Here is a 27,920-nt window from a genome sequence, read left to right as displayed (position 1 = left end):
CAGTTTACCAGCACTTGCTGTAGATTAACAATGCAATTAATTCCACTCATTCACCCCTCATAAATGTAGACTCTGGATTTATCTAGTAATGATGTGGTGTTTGCTGCTTCTGGTGGAGCCTACCATTAGCTTAAGTGATGCAGCAAGGGCAGTCAGTGACCCTTAAGAACTGCCAGCTGTTCATTAATAACCAGAACGTGTGACTTGCGGCACTCTGTTCTGCCGCTGCGGTTCAGTGAACTAATAGCTAATACATTAAGTCACTCTAAAAGATTTAATTCCTCACAAATAAATTTAAATGCCATCTCAGCTATGATGAAAGCTGTTGCTGGCCAAAACACCGACCTTTAATTTATTTTGTTAGCAAGCAATTCACTCATTATAAATGGGTTTCTGTATTTGTTGTTTCTTTGATTAACTGAAATAAATTTTGTGTACTTGCAGAAATAAAACATTAGGCTTCTAGGGAAAGTTACAGAAAACAGCCTGATGTCTTGTGCCTGTGGGAATGTGAGCATCTAAGTTCTACCTGTGCCTTATTTGACATTTCTAGATCCTTGTGTAAGGGCTATAAACTTTCTGCACCCAAGTTCTGCCCTTGAAAAGTGGGTTACAGAGTCTAGCTATTTTTTTTTTTTTTTGTCATTGCCTTCAACATTAGAAGTGTAACAAAACAAAACGTTACTCGCTGTGTTTTCGGAGACAAGGGTTAGCCTGTAAAAATGGCTTCCCTGCATGACTCATAAAATCTATTTCTGAACAGGGAAGAATTTTCTCTTTAGTATTCTTGGGTGACTTTTCCCAGTCTGTTCCACTGTATGCACTGGTTTTCCTTCTGCTTTTATTTTACACAGGGAGATCAGGGTATTCCAGGGGACAAAGGTCCACAAGGTGAACGAGGGAAACCTGGCCCATCAGGAGAAAAGGGGGATGTGGGACCTATTGGGCCACCAGGAGACAGAGGCTATCCAGGATCACCAGGTCATCAAGGTCCCCCGGGTTCCCCAGGACCCCCTGGCTTTCCAGTAAGTAAATACAAGTTTTCCTTGGTTGCTTGTGAATTCAGACGAAATGAAGGGAGTATGTGCTGAGCTGTGGAAATTCAACCAAGCAATACCACAGTATCAGAAAAACTTAGTTATCTCTAAGATAATTTCAGTGTTCAGTTAACAGAGGTGGAAAAAATATAGCCAGGTGATTAAGCAGTTATTTTTATTTTTTATTTTTCAAACATGTGCTATGGATAAACTTCAATTATTTATTTCTTTAGTGCTGACAAATCAATACGGCTTCTCAATACAGTTAATTTTCAAGTTTTTCATAAGCTTAAGAGCTAAACTGTGGGCCTTTGCAAGTGAGAAAGAAAAAGAGGCAGACATAAATGATTCTCAATAAAAGGGAAATCAGCATTTAAAAAGACAATGAAGTGCTGCCTGTCAATTGTAGACATCTTGGTTTGTCTCCATGTGCGCACAGGCACACATCCATGTTGTGAGTTCTTTTTACCCTTGGTCGGGTAGGATAAAGCTCTGAAAATCTTTTCCAGTGAAGTTATTGCTCCTGTGATGCTGTTTTAGTTAGTTGGCTGCACATCAAAATAGTTAGTCCCTAGAGGGATGAGGCAAGTAAAGCATAGCAGTGTCACTGGACATGCTTACCATTTTATTCAAATTAATTTCAAAACACATAACCTGCTGATGATCCTGACAGTTGGGAGTGCCTCTTCCACTTCATGGTATGAGTGGTCTTTATAATATTATAAAGTATTTGTAATAAATTGGCCTTTGCCATTAAGTGAATAACACAAATATATTAAAACGTTTTTGGGGAAAGCTTTACATGCTGAATACCAATTTCAGCAATTTTTATTTTGTAGCATCAAAAAGTGCCCTCCATATGTTTCTTTTGATATATATCACCTTTTTGTTTCCTCCTCAGGCTGATACGGTTTCACTTGAAGAAATAAAAAAATATATCAAGCAAGAGGTTCTTAAGGTTTTTGAAGGTAAGAAGATCATAAGTCTTAAATTCTGTTGTAAATGTTTTACATCTCTGTAGCCTTTATGTACATTTCTTTGTCATCCAACTTACATTGGACTTGGCAGCTGCCTTGTTGCTGTAGCTATGCTTAACTGTTGTTTAAGTGCACATAATATAATTTTGTTTAAGCAATTATAAATTACAGTATCTGTTAACCAGAGTATTTCCTCATTTAAAAGATTAGCATTCAAAGGTAGTTTGCTCCAAATCATAATAGCAAACATATGTATGTATCATTGTAGATACATATGTGTATCATATATTATTGCAGACACGACACATACACATCTAGAACGTATCACTAAGACATTGAAGATTTATTAAAGTGGAGAAAATAGAAACAACTAATTATTTTGGCCACTTAGTGGATGGCTGTCTAAATGAGAGGAAGGCTTGACAGCTTTCAGTTGCGCAGCACTGCTGTGCCTTTGCAGCAAACATCCCTGCTGAGCTCCAAAGCTCCCTTGCAGACCGTCATCTTCTGACGGGGTTTTAGGCACATAACAGATTCAGCCAAGGCTTTTGTGCCATGTAAGCTTTCTTAGGTGTGTCCTTACTCTGAAAAGGAAACATTTTTCTTCCCTGGTGTTCTCTTAGTCAGGGTTGAAAAGCTGTGACTCAGGTAGGTGTCTGAGACAAGCTTCTGCTTGAACGTCTCAGCAGTGTAATAGTAGCTTGGCTTCCATTGCAGAATGCATTTCTTACGTCTGCAATATGCTTAGCTATTTTGTCACTAATATTTGTGGATACAAAACCGTTTCTCTTTTAAGGATAAAAGAAATCATACAAAACTTGAGACTTTTTAAACTGTTCAAACACTTTTTCACTTTATAACCAGGCTATCACTTTTGTATTTTCACCCTTCCCCAGACTGCTACCCCTTAGGAGTTTAACCTACTAGGTATTTCAAGAGCAGCTCACTGGCTACAGTTACCTTCTTTTCCCATTCAAATGGAATGGTAACAAGTATTTAGTCTAGTCATAAAAAAAAAAAGTATTAAAAGGTGTCCTGCTTACTGGGAATATTGATTTTTGTCTTTATAGCTATTCTATTTTCTACACCTCTCTAGTGTTCCCACAGATGTTCTACTTTTGCCTTTGTTTCACTTTGCCTATTTTCTCTCACGTTGTTTATTTTTTGTTTGATGCCCACTCTTCTCTTTACTCTGATTTTTTTTCGTGTGTCTTAAAACTCCACCACAGTAAATACTTGCTAAATTGTGGAATGCTTATTTAAGTTTTTTAATCCAGTGTAAATGAGAGAGACTCGAGGTTAGTACTTATTTGGTCTACCTTTAAGGAACACTGGTATGTTACTAAGGGCACTTTATTCCACTAGCATGAACAGTTCATGCCGAAATGTCTGCAATTAATGTCTGCTGAGCACTCACAGGTTTTTTCACAACTGTTTTCAGGGTTTCAGCACGTTCCAAGAACTGTTCATGGTATTTAAGCTCTACCTTGCAACTTAATATGAATTGCAAACATAGCAGGTAGCCCTTCATAGGGGTGTTAGGGACTAATTATTCTGTGTTCATGTATTTTAAGTACTGCCATGAATAGGAGTTAGAAGTCATTTGATATATTGGAATGTATTTTAAAAGAAAGTAGTAATAGAAACTGTAGTACAAATTTGTTTGGATTATTTCAAAGGGTGAAGACCCAGACATGAGTCTCAGTGGTTATAGGAGCACTTCATACCTTGATGTTTAGAAGGATTAAACACGTTACTTCCAGAAACTTAGTTTAGCTGGGGCTTTGGGGTTTATTTATTTTCCTGTATTTTGCTACCAGATTTCTTACCCACCTTTTCTTGTGTCCTTTGTTAATGAAGAAAGGATGTCTCAGTTTGTATCCCAGCTGAAGCTGCCTGCTGCAATGCTCGCCTCCCAAGCCCATGGGAAACCAGGGCCCCCAGGAAAAGATGGATTACCAGGGCCACCAGGAAAGGATGGTTTGCCAGGGCCACCAGGAGAACGTGGAATTCAAGGTAGGAATTAAAAAAAATGTTCACATGAATTGTATCTTGAAATCTTTATACACTTGCTAATGAATATTAAATAAGCCAGGACTACCTATCTAGCTTCCTAATGATTAACGTTTAAAACTGTACTTATGTTTTTCCAGACTAGATCTAAATATTAACCCATAGTAAATGTGTGGATTTGACTGATTAAAAACTCCTAATCAGTGCCTTTATTCTAATAAGTGGTAAAATTAATTACTGACAGATACCTAAAGCTGACAGTTATCTAGACTACTGTTGCGGGTTTTGTCTTCTCCAAAATACTTTAATAAGGAAGAAAAACTATGCCAGCACTCTAATGTAACTGTTTAGATCCTGTTCCATATTGAGAGACCATCTTAGTTAAGAGACAAAATTTGATCTCCAAGTCTGAGTGCTCTCAGCTCTGATCTGGAGACAACACAGGGAAGCTAAAACAGAAGGCAAATATTATTCTTTAAGCAGGAGTGAAAATTGAAATACTAGCACATAAATTCTTCTTGCAGTGAAGTAATCTATTTTCACAAATCATTTTCAGAGTAATCAGCTTTTCACTGTACCCCAAATGGTAACTTGTACATTGCAATGCATTTGGACAGTATACGACTCTAGTTTCACTGAACTGTCTTTCACTGCAAAATTAGCCTCAAGGGATCCAGGCTCATTGTAGCTGTGCTCTACTGTAGAGTCAGCCCCTCAGATTAGAAGGAAGAGAACAGAATAAAAGGAAAACATAATTTATCGATGAATATATTTTGTGGGTGGGTTACATGTAATTTGCAGTTTATCTGCAGGTAGTTCTTTATTATCTTTTGTTAGTTTGGTCTGCTCTGGAGTCAGAGCAAGTCAGACTGGAATGAAGAACATGAGAGCAAAGCTGAAGATGTGTGGATCCTAAAGCTATCAGAAGAATAAAGACTTACTAACATTGATAAGCGCAAACCCTTGACAGAAGCTTGAAAAATGTGATGAGCTCAGAATGAGAAGAACAAGAATAAAGGATCAAGGAGAACAGTAAAAGGCTTAGAGTCTTACAACACTGACTTCATCATTACCTAAATATTCAGCTCACTGTAAACAGTCAACTTCAATGTCAGTGCCAGATTGTTCAATGATGATGTATGTGGCGGATAGTCTCAGATGCTTCTGGGAAGTGGAACGTTGTGCTAGGCTTCGTTGCCAGCTAGTGAGCGTCAAGAGTAAAGATGATAGCTACGCTTGAAAAAAAAAATAAAGCTGCTTTTTCATGCCTTGTGCTTAAGTAAAAGTAGTGCCCCATGTACACAGGATTTCCATTTGTTTTACTGATATGCTCAATACTCTTTTTTGATTAGTAAAAGGCAAGCTAAGTGAGAAACATTTACTTCTCAGAGACATCAAAAAGATGTACGAAATGATACTTCCAAGGAAAGAAAACCAAAAATTTGTCTTGCCTCTTTTTTACACTCTGATTAAGAGATAGTCCCGTGAGAGAAGCACACTTACAAATACCCTTCATGCCTTTCCCAGTTGTGCCTGTGTGTGCTACTGTTTTGTGCCAACAGAAAAAAAATATTCAAATCTCTGAGCAGATTGAAAAGTATCCTTCCATATTCCAGCTTATTTTCAGCCATGAAAGACATAGCAGACAAGACTTCTTGGAGAAGCATGTTACGTGCATGTGTGGCTGAGACCATCAAGGTAGCATGCTGTGTGGACATATGCCCAAGACATCATACATGTTTAGTATTGACTGACAGACATTACTTATTATATTTCTCACCTGGTTGTAGCCCAGACTGCCAACTCCAGGGTTATGCTGTGTGCAGTAATGCACATCTGGGCTGGCAGAGTGGAACAATCACTTGTCCCATACAGCCAGTGGAAAGAAGTAGATACTTTTGGAGAGCAATTAACAGGACCCCTGCAAGCACCTCCAGAGCGTGTTTGTGATGCTGCACACTGAGCAGAGAGCCTGCCAGAGCTGGATGGGCAAGTGTCACTGCGTGTCCAAGGAGGTGCTTAACTTCACATGCAGCTTTGCAGGGGTCCCTCTGTATGCCTCAAGTGTGGTGCCAGTTCCCCTGGGAACTGGTCTTGTCTGACCTTGCTGTGTTCCACCAGAGCCTCCTTCTGCACAGCAGACCGATAGGTAGAGGTTAGTCCCAGAAGCAGAAAACACAGATACTAACTTCTGGAAGTGTAGGCATGGTCTTCAAAAAGTGTATTTAATTAACTGCTAGACTCTTGGGCATAGAGTCATTCATTTCTAACGAAGGTCCTTGCTGGCCTTCAGCACAGTTGTTCACAGCATACTTCAGGTACTTCCCAGTGGTTCAGGTACAAATAACATTGATTTTATAGGATGGTCTTAATAAAATATAGCATGCAAACAAAAGACAACAAAGAATTGCAACTTAAATTATGAAACATGCAATTGGTTTTTAAACAGAGTTTATATAATAGTGAATGGAATAGTTTTATATATATATGTATCTCTCTAATTCCTTCATTTGAAAGAAATAACCTAGGGCATATGCACCAGCAAGCTGATACTGTGAGGCAGTGTTACCAGTGAAATGAACAGCCTCTGCTAAGGGAGAACAGAGGAACTGGTTTGCTCTGTATGTGTTTTAAAGGATGCTAATGTCTCGCAGAGAAATGGGAAGTTTATTTCAAGCCTTTCTAGACAAGCTATAGCAATGCCATCCATTTGCATATAGTCAGTCAGCTTGTCATGTGTTAGAGGATCTACATCAGTTATGTCCACTGACTTCACTGAATATTTAAAACTATACTAGTAAGTGAGTTTTGGTCCATTAGACCAAGTGCACCTTGGGATAATTCTGCAATCCAGAGATAGTTTATGTTAATAAGACTGTTGTTTTTTTTTCTCAATAGAGAAAAGATTCCATCTTAGTTAAACTTCACTGTTTCTATCAAATTAAGGAAATGAGGTTTTTTTATAGGTCCTCAGAACTCATGGTAGCCTCGAGGAATCAAGCATTGCAGCTCAGGGAAGAAAAATACCACATGATGAATAGTGAAAGTTCCTTATCTTTATTTCTAATCTCTGTTGTAAAATTTGTGTCTCTTATTATAACTATTAATTTGCATGGTGGGAGCATGTAGAAACCTCGGCTGACATCAGGAGCGCATTGTAGTGGATATTGTCCAGACACAGTCACTCATCTGAAATAGCTGCACTGGTTTCAAGCGTTACCTCCTATAAACTGTTCTTTGCTGCAGAGGGTGTAGTTAAGCTGTTTTACTTTGGTTTGAAACTCAGTTACCACCTCTCTGCTGAGAGGACTATAACACAGAGAAGGAATCCAGAATATGCACTGGAGGCTGGAGAAGAAGGCTTGCTCTTGGCACTCTTCCTGTTGCTTTGCAGTTGTTTGTTTGTAAGAACGTGGAGTATTTGCACGGTAAAACAGAACGGGTAACTTCGGTCTCATTGTTCCCTGCCATGGTAATGTGTTTGCCTCAGACCTGTATTAATCTCAGATTTCTCTATATATTTTACATGCTAGTTTCAGTTGCTGCATTATCCATGCAGATGGAAGAGGGTCTCCACGATACAGGTGGAATTCCTTTTGGAGCTGTTTAAATGAGAGAACTTTTTACTGCCAAGTTCATATACATGAACTTGTGTCATTTCCAAGTAGAGCTGAGGGTGTTGCAGTAGCGATGCTTCTGACTGTGATGTTTGTGGAGAGCACCAAATCAAGAGCTGTGTTTTAGCTATCTCTGTTCATCTACGAGCAGAAGAACACTTACCCGTTTGAACACATACGTGCTACCCACATTGGGTACGTGTTTACATACCACAACTTTTGGGTTGCAGAAATCACAACAAAACTTCTGGAATCCAAGTAAAAGGCTTTGCTAAAGCAATCGCCTTTTCAATTAAGCAGGTACCACTTACTGGAATTGTAATTCTACCAGTAAAAATAGCTTCTTATATGTGCCTTTACATTAAAAACAATAAATCGAAATCTGATTTAAGTGTATGGTAATATTTTCCTTTGACTGTGTACAAATTTGTCACTTTAAGCTCAGAGAGAAGGTGATATTATCCTCTTGAAGTGTAATCATGGCCCTACTCCTGAGCAAAATATACCTCATTAAAAATCAAGTATTTTCCTGCCAGAATTACACATTACATTGTTCGGATTGTTTACATATAGGCCTGTTTACTAATATGCTTACACCCTGTTTAATAAAGCCTTATTTTTAGAAAAGATACTGGGAAGTTTTTTTGTTAAACTTCAGTGTCAACAGAACTTGCCTGCCACTGTGTACAAACTACACCTTTGCATGTGTACTCAGATACATCCAGTAATGGCTTACACTACTGTGGATTGTACATTGCACTGGCAGGCTGCTCGTTGTCCTATTGTGGGTTATTTTTTCCTTATTGTCTTGTGTTTCAGCGATGTTTACAGAATCTTTCAGTCTATCTCAGTCCCTTTCCAATGACGATGTCTCAGAACCCTACAGTAATGGTTATCATGGAGCTTGTAAATGTGATATATCGTAAATGTGATTTCTCTCTTTTCCCCATAACTAAAGAAATGCAAAACAAATGATTAGTGGCAGCACTACTTTGTAAAATTACAATTAACTGAGTTTGTAGTGAGAAATGTACTGTATCTATGGTAAATCAAGAAACATAGATATATATATATATAAAATAAATAGGAAATGTAATAGATCCTGTGGTTGTGTGATTGACCTTCTCAAACAGCAGCAACTACTATGCGTTACAGAAGATTTTCAGAGCCAGCCAACTTGAGGTAGTTATAAATACTACTATGGTCGTTAAAGAGCAAAATCAAGATTCACAGCTGAATACAAACACCTACATATTCCCTTTTCTGCGTCTTTGTAGCTTGTGTACATATATGCCTTGTACAATTCTGCTCAACACAACTCAGTGACCAGAATGCATGATTAATATTAAGTTTGCTTCTCTGTGAGCTTTTAATCAGTTGATTTCCTTTTGTTATGTTATGCATGTCACTGCATGCATTTTCTAAAGTCTGTGCCTCACTGTCATTTCCTTGTTGGGGTGCTGAGAGAAGAATAAGATAATTTATGCTCTGTTTCAAAACCTAGAATGACTGCAACAGATGATAGACTTTCTCCCAAAGTGTCTAATGAGCTTGTGTTTAATGGAAAGCTTGAATACTCTGTGTACCATTACTACTGCGTTGTGTTCGTTGTGACAGCCCTGAATTGGTACCCACAGCACTTACAGTTGTTCTGTAAATTACCAGTATTTCCACAGACCACAGTACCCTGACCAGACAACCTTTGCCATCCATCTCCCAGTGCCCATTAATCTTCGTGAGACATCAGGTGGATTGATACCACCATGCTGACTGGTCAGCTGTGACTCCTTTAATTCAATATAAGCTACAGCTCTTCACAAGAGGAAGCTTATTGTATGGCATACACGGCACTAGAAATATATTGGTCCCTGCAGCAGAACAAATTTAATTCCCAGCGTGACCAGAAGTTGGCAAATTAATGTCACCTTACATGCCAGTGTCTGAGGTGTTGGAAAGGGAAGAGGGTTTTCTTATAATCCCTCTTCAAGTAAGGGTTTGTGGCAGGCATCACACTTGTTCCTTTAAAAATGCCTTCATCCCATGTCCTACATAAATTACATGGTCTAGACAGAAAAGCTACTTTTTTAGATGGATTTTTAACTGGAAATAATAAGCAAAATTTTATACCGATACTCATGAGTTCTGTGATTTAAAACAGCCCAAGTGTTTCCAACTAATACATTTTTTTACAAACAGTTTAAGGAAAAAGAAACAGGTTGGACATGAGTTGCAGCACTTGACAAGATGGAAGCCACTTAGATAAATACAAAGCTACGGCCTGTGAAGAAAACGGACACAGATACTCCGAGTATAATTGGTCATCACACTTTGTTAACGATGTGCAGGCACTTGGGTCCAAGCAGGCTTTGCATGCTGGAAGCGATAATCTGCGCAAGCTCTGAAGGTGCCTCGTTCCACCTGAGGGCAGCTCTGGGGCGGGAGTGGGTCTTCTCCTGCATATAGGGGAATACCTGAGCATACAACTTCCAGTTGTCTAAAAAAGCGCAGACATAAAGACTGGTGTAGAGCGGCGGGGCTGAAGTCTCACTCGGTTTGGGGGCTGTCAGAGGAGGGCTGGTCAGACTCCAGATGGCCTTTGGGCTGGTGCTTTACGCCACTCCAGTGAGCAGCTAACAGTGGAGCAGAGCACGCATTTCGTTCTTTGTTAGAGGAACTTCAGGAAGGTAAATTAAAATCTTGGGGAAGGGTCCAGCTAGCAAAGACAGCGAGATTCCTCTGGAAGAGGATGCAATGGCCACTGCTAGAAATTCTCGTGTTTTCCAGAAGGAGCTTGTAAACATAAGGGCTGCTTCAGAAAAAAATACCAGCCTCAGGAAAAAAAGTGAGCGTTTGTTTTCCCGATTACATTTGTCATGATAATTTCCTGTCAACGAGATATATGGAAGATCACTTTACAATAAGAGGACACTCTTATTTTCATGTCTTTATTCTGTGTAGGTTATAGAGGACAGAAAGGGGAAAGAGGCGAGCCTGGAATTGGACTGCCCGGTGACACTGGACCACCCGGCCCTTCAGGTACACGTCTCCAGATTTATTTCTGCTGCTGTTATCTGTGAACTAACAGCTCTTTCTCCTGGTCTCCATGCCGGCTTTACACCCGAGCCTTTCCTCCGGCGGCTGGTGGCGGCGTGAGGTCAGGCCCCGCTGCCTTCTCGCGGGTGTGCTGGCTCACGGCTGACCGCCGGTGACAGAACGCGGGGCACTGCACGCGCGCTGGCGACGACGCTGCTAATTCCAGCTTTGTTTTACCAGCTACTGGCCTGCCGGGCCCGCCGGGAACGCCGGGCTCAGCCGGACCACGGGGGCCGCCTGGACCCGACGGGAGATGCAATCCGGCAGATTGCTATTACCACGTGTCACAGACGCAGCCACGCACCAGCGGGAAATAAAAACCCTCTCCCCTACGCGCTTGGGTTCACAGTCACTTGTCACTCCTCTCAATAAGTTGATTTAACCTTTGAAAGATTTGGTGCATTTTTTTGTTTTCCCTCGACACTGCATAGTGTAGAGATAATTAATAAGGCACAGAACTGAGCCTTTTTCTATATTATTTGCAGTGTCGTAATTATGAAATGATGACATCATATGTTTTCCAGAGTGCATTCCATGTATTATGTTTCTCGTATTTATTTTGCTTAGAGGGGAAAATAGGCCCAAATAATTTTCATAAGCTTCTTTCTTCAAACAAAAATTATTTTATTATAACTTAAGGCAATATGTATGCCTCAGTATGTAAGCTGGCTTTATTTTCTTGCTGGTGGTGAAGTTTAAAGGAAGAAAATGCATTTCTGAAGTTTTAAAGCATAGCCGTTCGTGGCAAATGCAGGACCTGAGCTGGAGCACGGAGAACTCTGTTTAGACTAAACGTTCACATCCCTTGAGGAGGCTCTGGCCCACCTTCTGAACCAGGTCTGTGTCGTGCGCCACGAACACTACCCACCATTTCAGTCACTTCCTAGATGTCAAAGAAGGAAACGAAGATGTGTTTGTGAGCTCTCTAAGCCCATCCAAGGTTTGGCTTCAGATTGACTGGAAAGTCACCAGGGGTAGCCCTGAGAAGCATCTCTCCTGACTGTATGCTGTCCCAACCAAGGGCTTGTGCATTCGTTTAGTCATAGGTATGTATACTCCAGGTATTAAACCATTAGGGGCTGGTGGTGGTGTTCCTAGCTGAGAAATGGCTCATCTTCGAACCGTTATGTGGACTTAGTAAGTGTAGTGTGACTGTCTGTAACCAAGCGACTCTGCTGTTACGTCTGCTTACAGCAAAGATGACCTCTTGCTTTAGAGCAGAGCTGGTGGGTACACAATGAGACAGTCAAAGAAGGAACTTCACAACCCTCGAATCTTGCTGGTGGCACAGCTTTCCTCTTCCTCCTGCAATAACCGTGTGCCAAAATAAGCTTGAGAACGTGGAAACAGTAGAACACAAAACTCACAGGTCCTAATAACTGGTGCAAAAAACTGAGTTCGAGAGAAATCAGAAAAAAGGCAAAAGCCTCCTTGGAAAGGTGTACTACAGAGAGCACGGCTGCGTGCAGTTTGCAGGCAGTCGGTAACTCCTACAGGACCAGACATTGTCGATGAAGAACAAAACAGAACAAAGTGTCAATCCTACAGAGCTCAAAGCGTTGAGCAAAAGAGGAGATGGAGCAAATCGATCACACGGAGGCTGATTCTGCGAAGGAGGGAGGAGGGTTGGCCAAAGTCTCACTCCTGATTATGAGGAGACGGATGATCCCAGATTCCCAGGGAATTTGCTGCAGTGCAATCAAAAGTGAAGGTGCTATTGAGAGAACACGGACAGCTGTAACCCACAACCTCAGAATAAATCCGTACTACAAAAGCAGCAGTGAGGGCTCTTGCCCTGTCCTTAGGAAGCCAGTCGCTCTCTCCCACGTCGGGCAGGGACGTGGTGTTGGTGACTTCATGCTTGAGCAGTACTGAGCCACCAGGGAAGCGTTCCCAAATTGCAAGTGCTGGGTTCCAGAAAAGCTGCTGGGAGACACAAATCTGGCTGACTTCTGGGTTTTGCTTAAAGACAGTAAGGAATGACTGGTGGGAGTCTTTAAAAAAAGAAACGCGTTGGCATTTGTTCTGAATAGAGTTCCTAGCACTCGCACCCAGACTGGAGGAGCAAGACGAGTGCGAGAGGTGATGGAGTTACCTCAGGCAGCTGGGGAGCACAGGCGAGCCTTGCAGGCACACTTTCTGAGAGGGGAAGCGCACCCACGCGGCGTGTTAATCAGTTGGGTGTTTGGAGGGAAGAAGGTGCTTGGCACGAGAAAGATGTGTAAATAACCACAGAGATCAAAGGCTCAGAGTGAACACCTGGGACGGGAGAGGGCAGCAGAAAACCTGTGGCGTGCCTTGAAGCCATCTCCTGACAGGAACCTGCAAACTGGGGACGGGGTGCTCTGTCTGTGCCTCGTGAGGACGTGGACAGAGAGGTCAAAGCCCGCAGGCAAACCGCAGTCCTCGCACCTCCTCTCCTGCTCATCCCTCGGGAGGCGATGGCTGCCCCTTCTCTAGGCCAACGCGCCCTCCGCTCTGCTGGAGCGAAGGCACGGATGGAACAAGTGGTCCTGCCCGGCCTTCGCTCAAGACACGCCGCTCCCGTTGCAGACCTCCTGCGCCCTTGGCGCGTGTCTCGGCTCGCTCCACGGCGTTGGCCGCCTTTCCGGATCTGGTCCTCGGAGCTGTGTGAACGCCGGGAGCCGGCGTGAAACCCGGCAGTTGTTTCTTCCGAGGCACCCGCTGCTGCCCTGCCAGGGCTCAGCCAGCCCAGCGAGGAAAGCGCCGATGTATACGTCCGCGGGCATACAGCAGTGGAGGGACAGGCCCCACGTTACTGTTTTCCGTTCAGTCAAATGAACTGCTGGTCAGGTTATCTTGCATGCACATTTTTTTCGTCCATTTCTTTTTACTTCTCTAGTAATTCCAGTATGTGTAAAAAAATCGAAATATTTTTTTACTTCCTAAGTTAAGTTTAAACTTCTTTATTTTTTTTCTTTCCGTGGTGATATTGAAAAGGGTGCTGTCTTGTGCAGGGTGTCGGCGCGAGTGCGAGGTTTCGGAGCAGCCCCTGCCCCGCAGGCTGTACATAGACTCTATCTGTATATCGGGGGGCTTTTAGCTAGCTGAAACCGAGCACCTCTTCCTTGCTGGGCGCAGGTGCTCCGTGGTAATTTACTTGAACTTATTGGAAAGCAGAACACTTTTTTATACGCGAAGAAGTTTTATTTTTTCATCTATGTTTCCTACAGATGCCTTTTTTCTTTTTATAGGCTCAAATCTAAAGGTTTTTTAAAATGTATTTGAACACTTTCTGTTGATTTGCAGGTGACTTCGGCAATTATCTTGTTGCATTATTTTTTATTTTGCTGAAAGCCCACTTTAATTTTCTCACGTAAGAAAACGGGTATTTTTTTATACTGGCTATCTCGATACTTTTTTAAAGATGTCGCGTTCTTCACTGGGGTAGAGCAGAGTTAATCCCAGCTTCACTTTACTTCACACTGCCTTGCTCTTCCTCTACATCTTTAGAATTGAAAGCAGAGCGTAGCTGGCAACACCCTTCTGCGTGGTTTTCAGGTTTGGCCCCTGAAATTCGTTTGCGGTTTCAGACTGGCATTGTCTCAGTTTTTGGGAAGGGGGCCGGGGAAGGCGGAGGGGGGCTAATCTGTTCTGCCGTTTGCTTTACCAGTTTCGCCTCTTGTTTTGAGCAGTCAGTGCCGCAGTAAGCATTGCAAGGGACGAGGCGCAGAGGATTATTTTTTTCCAGTAGCACAAGATGCTTTTCTGATTTGGGAATGCGTGCAGACAATGGGACTTTGAATGGAAATATCTTAGACAAAATCTTTTAAATCTTTCTTAGAAGCTTTGTTCTAGGATCAGACTGTTATATTTTATGGGAAGTTGCTTTATCACCTACTTAAGAAGGCGCTGAGGTTTTCTTCAAACAGCTTTGTGCAGAACTGCTCACCTTGCCTAAGGAAAGTAACAAACCCGGGAAGAGGGGAGCTCCTCTGAGGCTGCACCGCCCTCCTTTCGCCCGCACGGTGGAGTTCAGGGCATCTTGCTGGGGTGAAGGAGGAAGCCCAGGCCGACCTCACTCGGCAGCACAAGGGATGACCCAGTGCTGCGCAGACTCACAGCACGAGAGTCGGTGTTTCTGATTTTGTTCTTGAGCCTGGCTTTTTTTTTTTTCCTGAAAAACATTTATTTTCACATGGTAGTATTTGCAGAAATACTGCCTTTCTTGGATAATTTTTATTCAGGTAACATTGCTTAGATTTTATTTGTGGTTTTTATATATACGCGTTATAGAAGAACATGCAGTAAGGGGACATCCCGCCTCCAGGCATCGTTTATGCCCACTGTAATCCTGTTTGTCTCCAGGGGAGCAGGGAGTCCGCTACGGTTAACGAAAATTACAACAGCATCCTTCATACAGTCAAGTTGCAGTGCAGCCTACTTAGTCATGCTTTAAAAACCAGTGGTTTTGTCTTAAACTGGATTTGGTTTCAATGCTAAAAGAGCACTGTGATATGGAAACAGGATTGATTGTATGATGCAGCCTCCCTTTATGTTTTATGATTGTGGATGATGACATGTTAGATATGCACAGCTCTGTTAAATAAGTGTATTTTTTAAATTAATGGATAATCACACAAAACGTTTTGGCGCTTCTTTTTCACAAGAGTGAAGTATTACTTTTCATGTCAGTGTGCACTCAGTTTTTTTCTTCTTTTTCTGTAATGTTTACATAAAAGTCTTGTAAAAACCCCATGGGCTAAACTAACATTTCATAAACTTGTTTCTCCAAATATACTACCTAAAGCCAGCCCCTCACCTTGCATTTTACCAATCTGGTAGAACAGATCTGCTGCTCTAACGTGATGTGTTAGAACATGAGAAGTATCTCAGGAATCAAAAGAATGTGGTTTGGGGGTTAAGTCATGTATTTGTTATATGACTCGATACATCCAGAATCTAAATTTTCCTTGAAACCTTGTTATGTCCAGTACAACTAGATTCTACTGGGTGGATGTTTAAATCCCTCTCCATGCATGTAGCTGGGTGTAGGCCATGGAGAACAAGTTTAACCGTGACCTTGCCTTGGTTGGTGTTTAAGTCGAAAACTCATGCCTCACGATACCTTGAGGAAATGTGGTTTTCAAATATTAATTGCTAACAAACATTACAGATTCTAGACCAAAATAAGCTTGTGGATAAAAAGAATGTAGTCTACACGTCTCCTAGCAGTTTTGTTTCCAAGTCTGCTGTTGTACAAACACAAATGCATTTAATTATTTACTGTGGTTTCAATGTAAATATATTCTGTCTCCAGTGTATTTGAAGGATTTTCAATGACATACCTTATTTTATTATTTTCTTTGATTTGTGAGTGATATGCAGCTGTCACTAAATGAACCGCAGTACTGGTTGCTTCTTTCCTTTGTAATATTTTTGGTTTGCAACATTTAAGGTTCAGTTCAGTGGAAATGTATGAAGTGGATAGAAAATTGCATTTTACATGATTATGTGACCATTTACACCTGCAATAGGATTCTGGATGGAAATGGAGATGTCTCACATCCTTTCTGTGTGTGATTCTGTCAGAAATGACAACCTTTCTTTCCGCGTCAAATCACGAGAGGGAGGATGCTCAACGAGCGAGAGAGAGGAGAGGCACAAAGCCACCGCTGCATGCCCCGGGCAGCAGTCAGCACCAGGGCTGCAAGCCTGGGATGGCTGAATTTGGGGGGGGGGGGGGGGGGGGGGGGGGGGGTGGGGCGCTTTTGGCCACACCAGGGTCAGGCTTGTGCTTCCTACGGGCTGGTGAAATTTAGGGCTCCACAGTCCAGCCAACACTCGTCTCTGACACCAACGGACTTGGTTTCTTGTTCCCTCTGTCCTTCAAGTAACCTCGAAAGTACCATCTGTTTGATGGCAAATCTCCTTCTTGAAGGAAGAGCAAATTTGGCTGTAGATCTGCCTGGCCCTGTGTAAACCCAGATCACGACTACAGTATTCAGGGGAGCAAAATCTAGCGTAACCCATCCCAGCCTTGCTTTCTTGCCTCATTTGGGCACCCCAAGGCTCCTTTGGCCAGAGAGCAACTTTGGCCTTTGTGACACCTTCACAACTTTTTTGGTGGCAGTTCATACTAGGTTGCTTGAACCCAGTGATGGCTGCGACAGAAAACTCATCTAAACTCATATATAAACTCTCTCTATAGAGACTATAGATGCATAACATACATATTTATTTTTATTAAGGTGTTTAGCAGCAGTGTTACTAATACTTATTAGTAGCCAAGTAGGGAAAGCGTTGCAGCCCGCATTTTAAAAGGCCAGACTGGATTGTGAAGCATTGGTGATCATTTTGAGGACATTTTTCTCTTGGTTCCTGCCTACACTCAAGTAACTGGGGAGCCTAAAAAGTTATTTGTCACAGCGCAGTTAAACCTCCAGAATTGGGAGTGGCGGCAGAAATCCTGACGGGTAAAAGTGATTTTCATTGGTCTTTTCACTAAGAAATCTCATAGAATTTTATGCTGTTGAACCAGAAAGCATTGAGAAAAAGATTTTGATCCTGGACTTCACCAGGATTCCAGGAACATCTGGTTCAAACGGGCAGCACGCTGTCAGTGGCTTGTGAAACCTTTCAACTTCTTTGCGTTGTGCCTTCTATTTATTTAAATTAGCACTATTTTTTTATACATCACCAGAGTTGATGTATAACCTTCGATACACCAAAAGTTGATACACCTTTCTTTTAATTTCATAATTCTGTCTTTATTTTCTAAACCTTTATCTCCTTGAATGTGCTGTTAAAAAATTTCAATTCCTGAATTTTTTTTGGTACATGGTCTGCCATTCTTCACATAAAATTTTTCCGCTCTTGCACAAGATTCAGAATTGGTAAATACTTGGATTAAGCAATGTGTCCCCTAGTGAGTTACAATAGGCTTGAGGATTTGTTCTTCACTTCTGTGAGTTAAAACTCACAAGTTGGCTTGAAGGCAGAAAATCTGTCACAACCTGAAGCTGTCCATTTACATAGATTCTGCATTGACTTGACCTTCAGTGTTGAATTTGATTGTAATAGTTTCAGTCTGGTTTTTACATATGAATGTTTTCTCTCCTACAAGAGTTTCTTGCCATTGTGGAATTTTATGCATTTTTCAGGCTATTTTTTAAAGCGTTTCACATTTGTATTTAAATGTTGGGGGTTTTTTGCTTCTTTTAGTTCATTATGTTTATGCATTACATATGGAAAATAATATTTTCGTTCTGTTATCAGGTTTTTTTTTTTCTTTTTAATGGTTTTACACACTTTATAGTCAAAATAAAAGTTTGCTGGTGAAACTGCAGTTTGTCATTACCACTAACGGTGTAGCTGTTTGCGCTACGTAAGGAGTACTTCTGAGTGCCATGCCCTAAATCAGTAAAAACACTGACCTAATCCTAACATTTTATGCCTGCCGTTGTGTGTGAACAAGCTAATCACCTTGTATGCCATTGTCTGGATTTGTTTCTTAAGAATGAAATTCTTCGCACTCCTCTACTCTGATGACTCCTTGTGGTATTAAAGTGGGAGGTGTGGGTTCTGAGAGAGTTCAGACAAGCTGGAGGTGCAGGAAAACCGTTCTGTCTCGGGCTTTGCCCGCAGCCTCTGGGAAGGATGACCTATTTCTTTATGCCTGTTTTCTTCCCCTGTCTTTTTCCTGACGTCTCACCCGGTGCTGCTTCCGTGGCACTGAACAGACAGCAGTAGACACTTGTAGATAAGACTTACTTGTAAAGATTCAACCTCTTTCATATTTTATCATTTAAAATACTGGGCTGTGCAAGGGACATAAAGAGATCCTCAAAATTAATCCCATTTAACTCATTCTCAAAAGTCTCTAATAAATCTGCAAATAACTTACTTTTAGTAGGCAGCTTTGTCAGACATTTTTCTCCCAAGTGATCTCAATTTAGGCATTTTGTGTCAACACATGAGGTGCCAGAGAAGCAGCTCTTAGATGCAGCCAGAGCACCAGGTTTGTTCTGGGGAAGGCTTACCTACTGTTTTTTTCAATAATTGCTTTTAGAATATGTATTATATGAGTACCTTTCCCTTTAGTGTTGTCTCATACATCACAGATGCTCAAATCATCATGTTGTTTCTTTATATTCTCACAGGGCATACAAGTCAACTATTACAAACATAAACAGACAATTAAGGGCTAGGAAAAAAAAAAATCAATCCTTTAAGCAAGTGTGCCAAAGTTTTTATTTGAAAATTTGGATGACTAATAGCAGAATGAAAGGAAACATCATAGGATGGTTTCATTGCTGTCTTTGAGAGAGAATACGCTTCAGAAAATGTACAGGCAAAACCACAAATAGTTTAATTTATATAGAGAGAAACAAAATACCCACATTGCACTTCTTCCTCTAAAAATCGAGTTTATCCACAAAAGGCAACTTGGGATGTCTAATGGTGGTCTTCTGGCTATTTTGTTTATTGGTATTGAATGTAACCATACATAGAAAAACATATAGGGGATTAAAACACTATTTATTTGGGTTTTGTATAACCACAGATGTTACTTAAAATCTGCAATGTCTACTGCAAAAAGTTTATGGGACTTAAAATTCCATTGGCAGTGGCTTCTAGCCTTCTATTTCAATTTCACATAGAAGGAGGCAAGGTGGACTAGGCTTCATACAAAACTACGAATGCAACACAAATTGGAGTGGAAAACAAAAAGGCTATTCCACATGGCTTATTCATGAACACCCAGGGATCATACGTTTACAGAAGTCTACAGCATAAAAGGGGGGGTGGCAGGTTTTCCTAAGAACTGCCTCCCAACTGTGTTTCTGCAATCGAAGAGAAGAGCTGAGCGAGGCCTAGCATACCCTGCACAGCACAAACGTACAATGAAATGACTGTGCATGAAGTGATGTCATTTGCTCAGGAATGCTCTGGACTTTATCTTATAAGCATAAAAGAATAGCTACAACTGAAGTAAATAAACTGTTCCTTTTTATTTGATGGCTGAAGACATGTTATTTCACTGTACATCATACATAGGAATTAAGTAGGGGAGGAGGAGAAATCACAGAAACTCTTTTATTACAAAAAATATTAAAATAAAAATAGACAAGTGCCTTTTTTCCCACCCCAAAGGGAGAAAGAGCCAAAAAACAGCACCTGTGTGGTTCTGTAAGCACCATTGTTCCAGCTTGTGTTGCTAAGTACACCTTTAGAAAGAATGTTCCACCACTGTGTTAAAAATGCCTTACTGAAACCTTGGTGGAAAGGTTTCTCCTTGTTTGTATTTCTCCTTCATTCCTTATTTTCTCCTCAGCTGTCTGCGCAGGAAGTAAATTGATGCCGACACTTCGTGGCACTTGCAGTGCCCATTCATGGCCCTTTCATGTTCTTACCAGCTCTCTGTCCAGCCTGCATTCTGCAAGACGATGGCTCACAGTACCCAGGAGGGCCAGGAGGGCCAGGAGGACCAGGAACCCCAGGCTGACCGGCCACCCCAGGGGGACCTCGTTCACCATCTCGACCTTCCCTGCCATAGCTGGGTTTGCCTGGTTCACCTGGAAAAGAGGATGCAGGTCTAAAAATGGGCAGCATAGGACATGCCTAGTATACATGTAGCTTTACTGAATATCCTGGTCTCAAAAGCTGTATGAAGATGGCTTTTAATTGCTCTCAGTGGATTCCCCAGAGAAGTGCCTACTTGGAGTGACATTTTTCCTCTAATAGACAGCCAGGCTGTGTTTATATGTCTACAGCAATGGAATTTCAGGCCCAACCCCCTGCAGTTATACAGGAGAAGATCTACTGCTATAAAAAGCTATGCCGTGTAACTGGCTGCAGCACTGCAGACAGCCCTGCTGGCGCTGCGTGTGAAGGTGTAAAGGCTACTCACTACTTCACGAGTTACATTCATGCTCCAGAAAGAGATGTATCAAGAATTTATTTTTACTCTACACTCAGACGTGTTGGGGAAATAGATGTGTAGAGTGGAACTGCACTAAAGTCTCTTTTTACTTCTAAATCTTCAATGAAGGGATGAAATATAGTGGTTTTAGTAAGCTTCCAATGATAAATTTCTAAAGAAGAGAACTCCGAGTTTCACAGACATCCTAGGTATCAGTACATACCCCACTGATTTTTTTTTTCTCCTTTTTACAAGCAGAACAAATTTTGGTAGTTTCTGCCTACATATACACACAGATACGCACTGTGGAGAGAGACCACTGAAAAACAAGATGTTTCTTTTCATTCACTGGCCACTGGAGGCCAGTTGTGCTGCACTTATCAGCAAGAATCTATCCTGGACTCCTATTACATAACACTGCAATTAATTACCACAAAAATAAAGGGGAATTGTATTTTGAATGTCCTAAATTATGAATGGAGATTTTTAAGACTTCTGTGGCTGCCAGTGAGATAAATCTGGGGTCTGTGGCCTTTTTTTTATTTTGTATATAAATAAATATTTCTATTTTTAAAAAAAAAGATGCAGTCACGCATATATATATATATATATATATGTGATTGCCTCTGGGTTTTTTAACGCTTTGTGTACACTTTTCCTAACCTTTCTACACTGAGATAAATGGGGTGGTAGCTCTTTAGTAAAAGAGCTTTTAATTCTGATCTGTGATTGTATTATTACCTACGAAGTAAAAATTACAAAGTACTATTATTTGGAAGCTTATTGCTTAACGGACACCTTTCATCTTTTCAAGGCAGCTTGAGGTATCAGTTCGGAATAAATTTTTACTACATCTTTTCTTCTTTATCCTCACCCTCATTTATTTACCTGGAAGACCTCTTGGTCCAGGGTAACCTTTCAGTCCTCTGCCTGGAAATCCTCTTTCTCCTCTTTCTCCTGGTTCACCTAAAGCAAATTCGTGAAATATTAGTTACAGCCTACTTGGAGTACTACTTTCAGTAAGTTCCCTCTCAGAGGTGAGTGACTAATAAACTAATTCAGGTGGCTCTATATATTCTTAGCATCTTTGATGTCCTGACCCATCTCCTTGTAAGAAGTTTGGGGTATGTATGTATTCCATAAAAATACATGTATCTACCACTCATGAATACCCTAGGTAAATTCATGTTGTGTTTTTTTTTCTGCTGCAAGTCACAAGTACGTGCCTAATAATGTCTAAGCTTTATTTTTTACTTCCATACTTTCTTGTACTGCAGTGAGGAGAGTTGGAATAGACTGTTAAGTTTGGGGCTTGCCTAGAAATGGCACAGCAGAAAACGAGGAAGCTATGTAAAGGAAAACAGGAGCCAGTACAAGAGTCTAAATTTCAATAAAAGATGCACACAGGGTGCTAGAGGAGGAATCTGATCTCTATGCTTCAGACTGCCTAGTCAACATGGAGATTCAGCCTGTTTTTATAAATGCAGCTTCTGGAAGCACCAATGGCAGGTATATATACATACATACTTCTACTGTTTCCAGCTACTGAACACTTTGGAATAGTGTTTACTGCTGGTTACCCCAAACTTCTCCAACTTCTTGTTTCTGATGCTGCCCTCCTTCAATACCCCAGATTGCTCAGTAAAGTCATTATAACCATCTTCCTTGAGCCAGCTCTTCTTGACTCCACTGTTGTTCATGCTGTTAAAAATCACTGTACCTTTGTATCGTCTGGTCTGTGTCATGGTAACACATGCTTGTGTTTCTCTCTCGTCTTTATCATGCCCTTCTAAACCATTCTCAACATCCTCCTCCTTTTCCCTTTTGTCATGTGTCCCAGGTAACCTATTCCTCTCATTCCCATCTCAGACAACTCCCCAAATGGATGGAGAGAGTCAGTCCATCTCTATGACCTCTGTGGAACTCTGGTAACTACCAGGAACTCAGAGTGAAGCACTGAGATTTTTTTCAGGGTGCCTGCAATGTACAGTCGTGACAGCTCTTGCACATGAGAGCATTCACCACTTCTCTTGTAGCTGTAATTGTATTTCAAGGTTTACTGTAAGGTAACCTGAAATTTTACGACAATTATGATAGGAAACAAAGGATTTTGCTTGTTTGGAGGGGAGGTTTATGCTCTGTAGATTTTTTTTTTTAATATCAACACAGTGCAACCTTCTGTGTGATGAATCAAATTCAGCATATCGGATCACCTTTTTTTGTTGCTCTTCAAATACAGATGACATCACATTAAATGAAAACAGTAACAGAGTGCCAACAACAATGCTGTGAAGGTTTGCCTTGTTGGTATTCTATTCCTTCTCTCAAAGGTTTTCCCAATTTTACTTTCAAATAAAACTTGAGACAAAAGTAAATGCTCTAATCCAGCAACAGATCAGCTTTGTGCAGAAATACAGTTTTTAAATAAAACCTTCCTTCAAGAAAACAAATCAAAACCACTGCTGAATAGAAACTAATACATATATTGTGGTCATAAGACTTTGCAGAAAATTCTACTCTATAATCCTCTGGAGGTGTATAAGCCTTCTCAGTCAGGAACAAGAGGTGAAGTTACATCAAAGTTTTTTTGTAAAGTGTAAGGTTAGTCAGTGTTGTTATGGATTTGTTCTCTCAAAAGAATCAATACATTGTGGTACACTGTGCAATGATGTTAAATGGCTCCAGTATTATACCCAAATAAAAGAGGCAGACTGGTATCAGTCACTTGTAATGTGAGAAACTGGATAGACTTAGAAAAGTAGGCTAGAGATCAGTGAATGAATCTGACTGTTTACATTAGCTTTTGGAGCCACAGGTCTTGCGGGAGTGAGGTCCACAACCAGATTGAGTGGAGGAAAGAGAGACTCACTGCTGGAGCTTTTCAGCATATGAAAACACAAACTTCTAAAGTCCATGAGAGGGAAAATTAATATTAGGAATCTGACTCAGCTGCTCACTTCTAGTTCAAGGCAGATGCCTGTCCTTTCTCATATGGTTAAGTGATGTAATGACAAAAAAAAATTTATAAACAAGCCTTGCTGAGGCCAGGCCAATGAGCCCTTTAATCACTGGGGCAACTGAGGCAACAGTTACAGGAAATAGCTTATGTTCCTAATTCAGGATCTTTTTGGACTTTACATGTGTACAATGTACATCCCCTGTAATCCCGGGGGGGGGGGGGGGGACCACAAAAAAATGGAGCAGTCAACAACTGAAAGCGAGTTACAGAATTTCTTACCTTTAGGACCTTTACGACCGATCTCACCAGGGGGACCTTTAAGGCCAGGCAAGCCACGGGGTCCAAGCTGTCCTGGGAAGCCATTTTCACCAGCAGGCCCTGGAGCACCTGGTGGCCCTGGTCGGCCAGGAAGACCTGGAGCACCAAATTCTGGCCTCCTAAGACTGGCTGCCAGCTGAGCTAGTTGTTCTGCAGAGGACAGAATTCAGCAGTAAGTGGATCTGAATGGAGAGATCCTCATGCTCACTAACGAAGAACATGCATTCTCTGCTACAGAAACTGACAGATCACAGTACAGCACCTTCCTTATGTACAATGCTATTTACAAAGCTAATTACATATAAGATGTTATCTTAGTACTACTAGAGGCATAGACACACTGTGAAGCTGGTCACTCTGAAGCCCACATCTTATACACTTAACGTTAGCAAGTTGAAATGACTGAAGTGTATATGGTTTATTTAGAAATGTCCTTGTAATCTTCTACCTCATTTAAATTTCAACTATCTAGTAAGAAAACTTAGGCATCCAATTGCCACCTCTTAAAAGAGCAAATATCTCTCTTCCTTACTACTCGTTAATCCTTATTAAGATCCATCTTTGCAAGAACAAACAGCTGAAAAGCATGAGGACAGCCATCTACATTGGCCTGCAAAGTAAGTGCAGGCCTTCTTTCTCAGAGGAAAGAAACCCTTCAAATTGGTGCTCATGAGTTCAAGTTTGATAAACAATTGAACATTTTATGTTGACCTTTTCTTAAGTAAATCAGCGGGAGCTTTGCTCTTCATTAGGCGTAGGATCAATGTGCCATTCCTTGGAATGGTCTAAGCTAGCTACTCCCTTTTCCTCATCCCCCTTTCAGGCCATTCTTGTAACAGCATAAGAGCAATCCTCTCTTTGCTTAAAGTTTCTATTCTAGACTTCGAATCCATCTTCCAAGCATGCCTTAGAAATAACTTTCTCTGGATACAGCCACACACAACTCCATATGACATTTGCTATAAAGTCTGCATGACTTGGCAATACTAGTTATTTTGCACCCGCAACCAGGAAAAATTAAGATGATGGGGATAGGGTGGTGCAAAGGGGGTCGGGTGGTGCAAAGGTTCTGAAATAAAACAGGAAATACTGCAAGCAGATACATGAGGAAGACGGACTGGGGACAGCAATCTGCAGGCAAAACCTACTCAGGAGCTGAACTTCAGTTATGGTTGTCTTTAAGCTGACAAGGCTCCAGGGACCCCGTTTCATCGATTTTTTTTTTCTTTTGTCTTACTTTTTTTAAAGCATAACAGAATTGACCATTATAGGGGCTCTCAAGAGGTATGCAATGAAGAGAGTCTAGATATTTCCCATACCCTTCTCTTCACTGCTAATTCTGATAGTTATGAAAAAATTCAAGCATCATATCTGATTTCACTATAATCCTCCTCAATATTACTGTCCTTCAAGAGATCACTTCAGAAAGGTCTTTTTATCCTATTTATAGAAAGCTTAAAAAAAAAATACCCTGTTGGGCAGTATCAAGAACAGTGATGACTACTGAGATTAAATCATGAGCAGCTATTTAATTCTGGTAAAACTTTTAACGTTACAAAGGCGTAATATCCCAAAGGGCATCTTCAATAGCAAGCACTGAAAAGTCTCTTTTGTGCTTACAGGGCAGCATAAATTTTTAAACCGAGTAAATCCCATGCACCCAACTGTATTAGAAAAGCTCCAGATTTCTGTGTGTGCCAAGAACTAAGCAAATATAATTAGGGTTTTGAACATCTGCCTGTTGCTTTCATTTTATGGTGTGTTATCTACAGAAAGCCTCTCTCTGCACTCCTCTTTTTTTTATGTCTTTTGCACATAATTTTGTTGCTGTAATCTAATAGCGTTTGAGTACAAATGGCAAAATGAGCTTTCAGTGAAGCTGTGTACTTTTATATGTGTAAACATAGCAAGTGATTTGTACACATAATATATGTATGTCATAAAAATATTCCAGCCTATGGCCTGGTTACTACAGTAATAGTGTGGAATTGACAGGTAGTTCAATGAGGCTGAAAGTATATATAAAATAAGGGACTTCTCATATTCTCTCATATTGTGTTCACATTCACATGTGGGAAGATTTTCCACCAGGTCCCCTGCTGAGGCCACACTATTTGTTCTGAGTACGAGTGGGAAAATCTTGGTTGCCTCCACAGCACTAGCTTATCCTGATTTAAATGCACAAGAAATATCAAATACTTTTTAGCATATTTACCTTGCATGACTCTCATGCAAACCTGCTTAATATGCTGATCGGTTGGTTCTTTTCCCTAGGATTAAAAAAATAATACTTTAGAAAAACAGTTGATATCACAGTACATTTTGTAAGTGTGCCTGATGCAAAAAATGCTGGCCAATCAATAAATGATGTTGCAGTCCCTGCAAGTGCAAATATTCCAGCTGAAGTCAGCAAGGTAGATACTATGTGTGATACGTCCATGTACCAAACATAGTACATGCACAACAGCAGTGGGAGGGGCATAAAAAATGGAACCGAAAGCTGAGGACCCAAGGACGTAACTGTACACAACCTTAAGATTTCTCTGGTGCACAAACGTGTCTCTTGTGAGGTACAGTGTATTTCAAACTCTACTGTGGCACTTGGGTTTTGCATGCGTACGCATCTCCTGATGCAAGAAAAGGAGTGGTGTGAGTGACGGTTAAGTGTTCAAAAGGTACCAGTTACATGAAAACAGTACTTACAGCTGGACCTTGACTACCAGGCAGACCTGGGGCACCCTGTTCACCCTGCAAGCCTCGCGGTCCAGGTGAGCCTCGTGGCCCTTCCATGCCAGGCTGTCCCCGACTTCCCTCAGGCCCACGGGAACCAGGGTCTCCAGGATTACCAACCTGACAGTGAAAGAGAAGAATGTCAGTGGACTGCTACACCAGTGTTAGACTCATTCTAACCTATCAAAACGGTAACAGGACCTATTCGCAAATGCAAAGCAATGAGCACTGGGTTGTACAGTTGTTGAACAGCTTCTCTTTAAGTGAGCGACTGGAGTCAGTGGTTGTGTGATTTATAAACTTAAAAAGAGGTCTGTGTTCTTCACTCAAAGGGGAGAAGTGGAAAAATAGGATATTCTGTCAAAGGAGGCAAATCAGCATCTATAGTGACACGCACAAGACCTTGTTTTTTTTTGTCAAGGAACCGATCTCCTATACTTGGTTTCTACTTTTGCCCTCATTCATGTCACATGCAACTTTTCTAGACATTAAGTGCTCCTTAAGATACAAAAATTCCAGCTCCCTGCTTGCTCCAAATGCCTGTCATGCCCTTTCGTAGAGAGTACCACAGTATGAGCCTGTATTGTCTAGCCCCAGATTGCTTGGGAACACACATTTTGGTTCATTTACATCTGTCAGAGACAGAGCTCACTGCACACTGATTCTAGTGCCTACACTTGAGTTTGCTGGCGTAGGGGAGGGAAAATTCTCACACAAACTGATGTTGACAAACTGCCTGAACAGATGCAGTGCCAGCTTATTTCACTCAGGGAAGGGGTATAAAGAGCTAATTTACTGGTATTAGCATCCTGACCCCTGGGGAATGACAGGATTGATATGGATACATCAATATGTCCACTTAGGTGCATTTAGTAAATAAAGGTACAGCTTCTGCTCCAGTGAATTTTCTAAAAGTGATTAAACACCATGCAGAGTGAGACCTATGCCAACGGGCACCTCTGAGTTACTTTCAATACAAGTTATTTTACTACTATTAGTCAATAGTAGTACCAACAAAGAACATCCAAAAACCAAACAAAACACACAAAAAACCAGTAATACTCAAAAAAAGCAGAAAAAAAAATCCTACATACTTATGGCTTCCCAAATCTATTGGGGAAAAAAAAATACACCACCACCCCCTGACAGAGATGCTCAAGAACCGATTACTGAGCTGTGGTATGAGTTAAATCCACAAGATGGAGCCATTTCAGCGCCATCTGTGCTGCATCTCAGGCCGCTAACTGCGGTCCCTGTCAGAAGAAAACCCAAAGAACATGCTTCAACGGA

At 41.2% G+C, this 27,920-nt stretch overlaps 2 protein-coding genes across 8 annotated transcripts in view; one reads left to right on the top strand and one right to left on the bottom strand.

Moving 5' to 3' along the window:
* The window catches only part of COL19A1 (collagen type XIX alpha 1 chain), a 214,630-nt gene extending 198,203 nt beyond the window's left edge, over nt 1–16,427 (top strand). For 3 of the 4 annotated variants that reach the window (XM_075414584.1, XM_075414582.1, XM_075414583.1), the window contains 5 exons: nt 855–1,025; nt 1,939–2,005; nt 3,875–4,030; nt 10,603–10,680; nt 10,918–16,427. In XM_075414584.1, coding sequence (XP_075270699.1) covers nt 855–1,025; nt 1,939–2,005; nt 3,875–4,030; nt 10,603–10,680; nt 10,918–11,054 — 609 coding nt within the window. In that variant the 3' untranslated portion in view covers nt 11,055–16,427. Of the gene's footprint in view, nt 1–854; nt 1,026–1,938; nt 2,006–3,874; nt 4,031–4,864; nt 8,723–10,602; nt 10,681–10,917 lie in introns of those variants that run through there. The other variant, XM_075414585.1, reaches the window with a different exon arrangement.
* A 3,146-nt stretch (nt 16,428–19,573) lies between these two features.
* COL9A1 (collagen type IX alpha 1 chain) overlaps nt 19,574–27,920 on the bottom strand; it is a 73,072-nt gene continuing 64,725 nt past the window's right edge. For 3 of the 4 annotated variants that reach the window (XM_075414577.1, XM_075414579.1, XM_075414580.1), the window contains 5 exons: nt 26,604–26,750; nt 26,116–26,170; nt 23,862–24,050; nt 21,512–21,589; nt 19,574–20,276 (listed from right to left, as the gene is read on the bottom strand). In XM_075414577.1, coding sequence (XP_075270692.1) covers nt 20,092–20,276; nt 21,512–21,589; nt 23,862–24,050; nt 26,116–26,170; nt 26,604–26,750 — 654 coding nt within the window. In that variant the 3' untranslated portion in view covers nt 19,574–20,091. The remainder of the gene's footprint in view (nt 20,277–21,511; nt 21,590–23,861; nt 24,051–26,115; nt 26,171–26,603; nt 26,751–27,920) is intronic. The other variant, XM_075414581.1, reaches the window with a different exon arrangement.

This window comes from Opisthocomus hoazin, chromosome 2, assembly GCF_030867145.1.
Source record: "Opisthocomus hoazin isolate bOpiHoa1 chromosome 2, bOpiHoa1.hap1, whole genome shotgun sequence".
In the NCBI taxonomy this organism is placed as follows: Eukaryota; Metazoa; Chordata; class Aves; order Opisthocomiformes; family Opisthocomidae; genus Opisthocomus; species Opisthocomus hoazin.
Note: the sequence above shows the minus strand (reverse complement) of the source record. Positions and strands in the feature narration are given on the sequence as shown.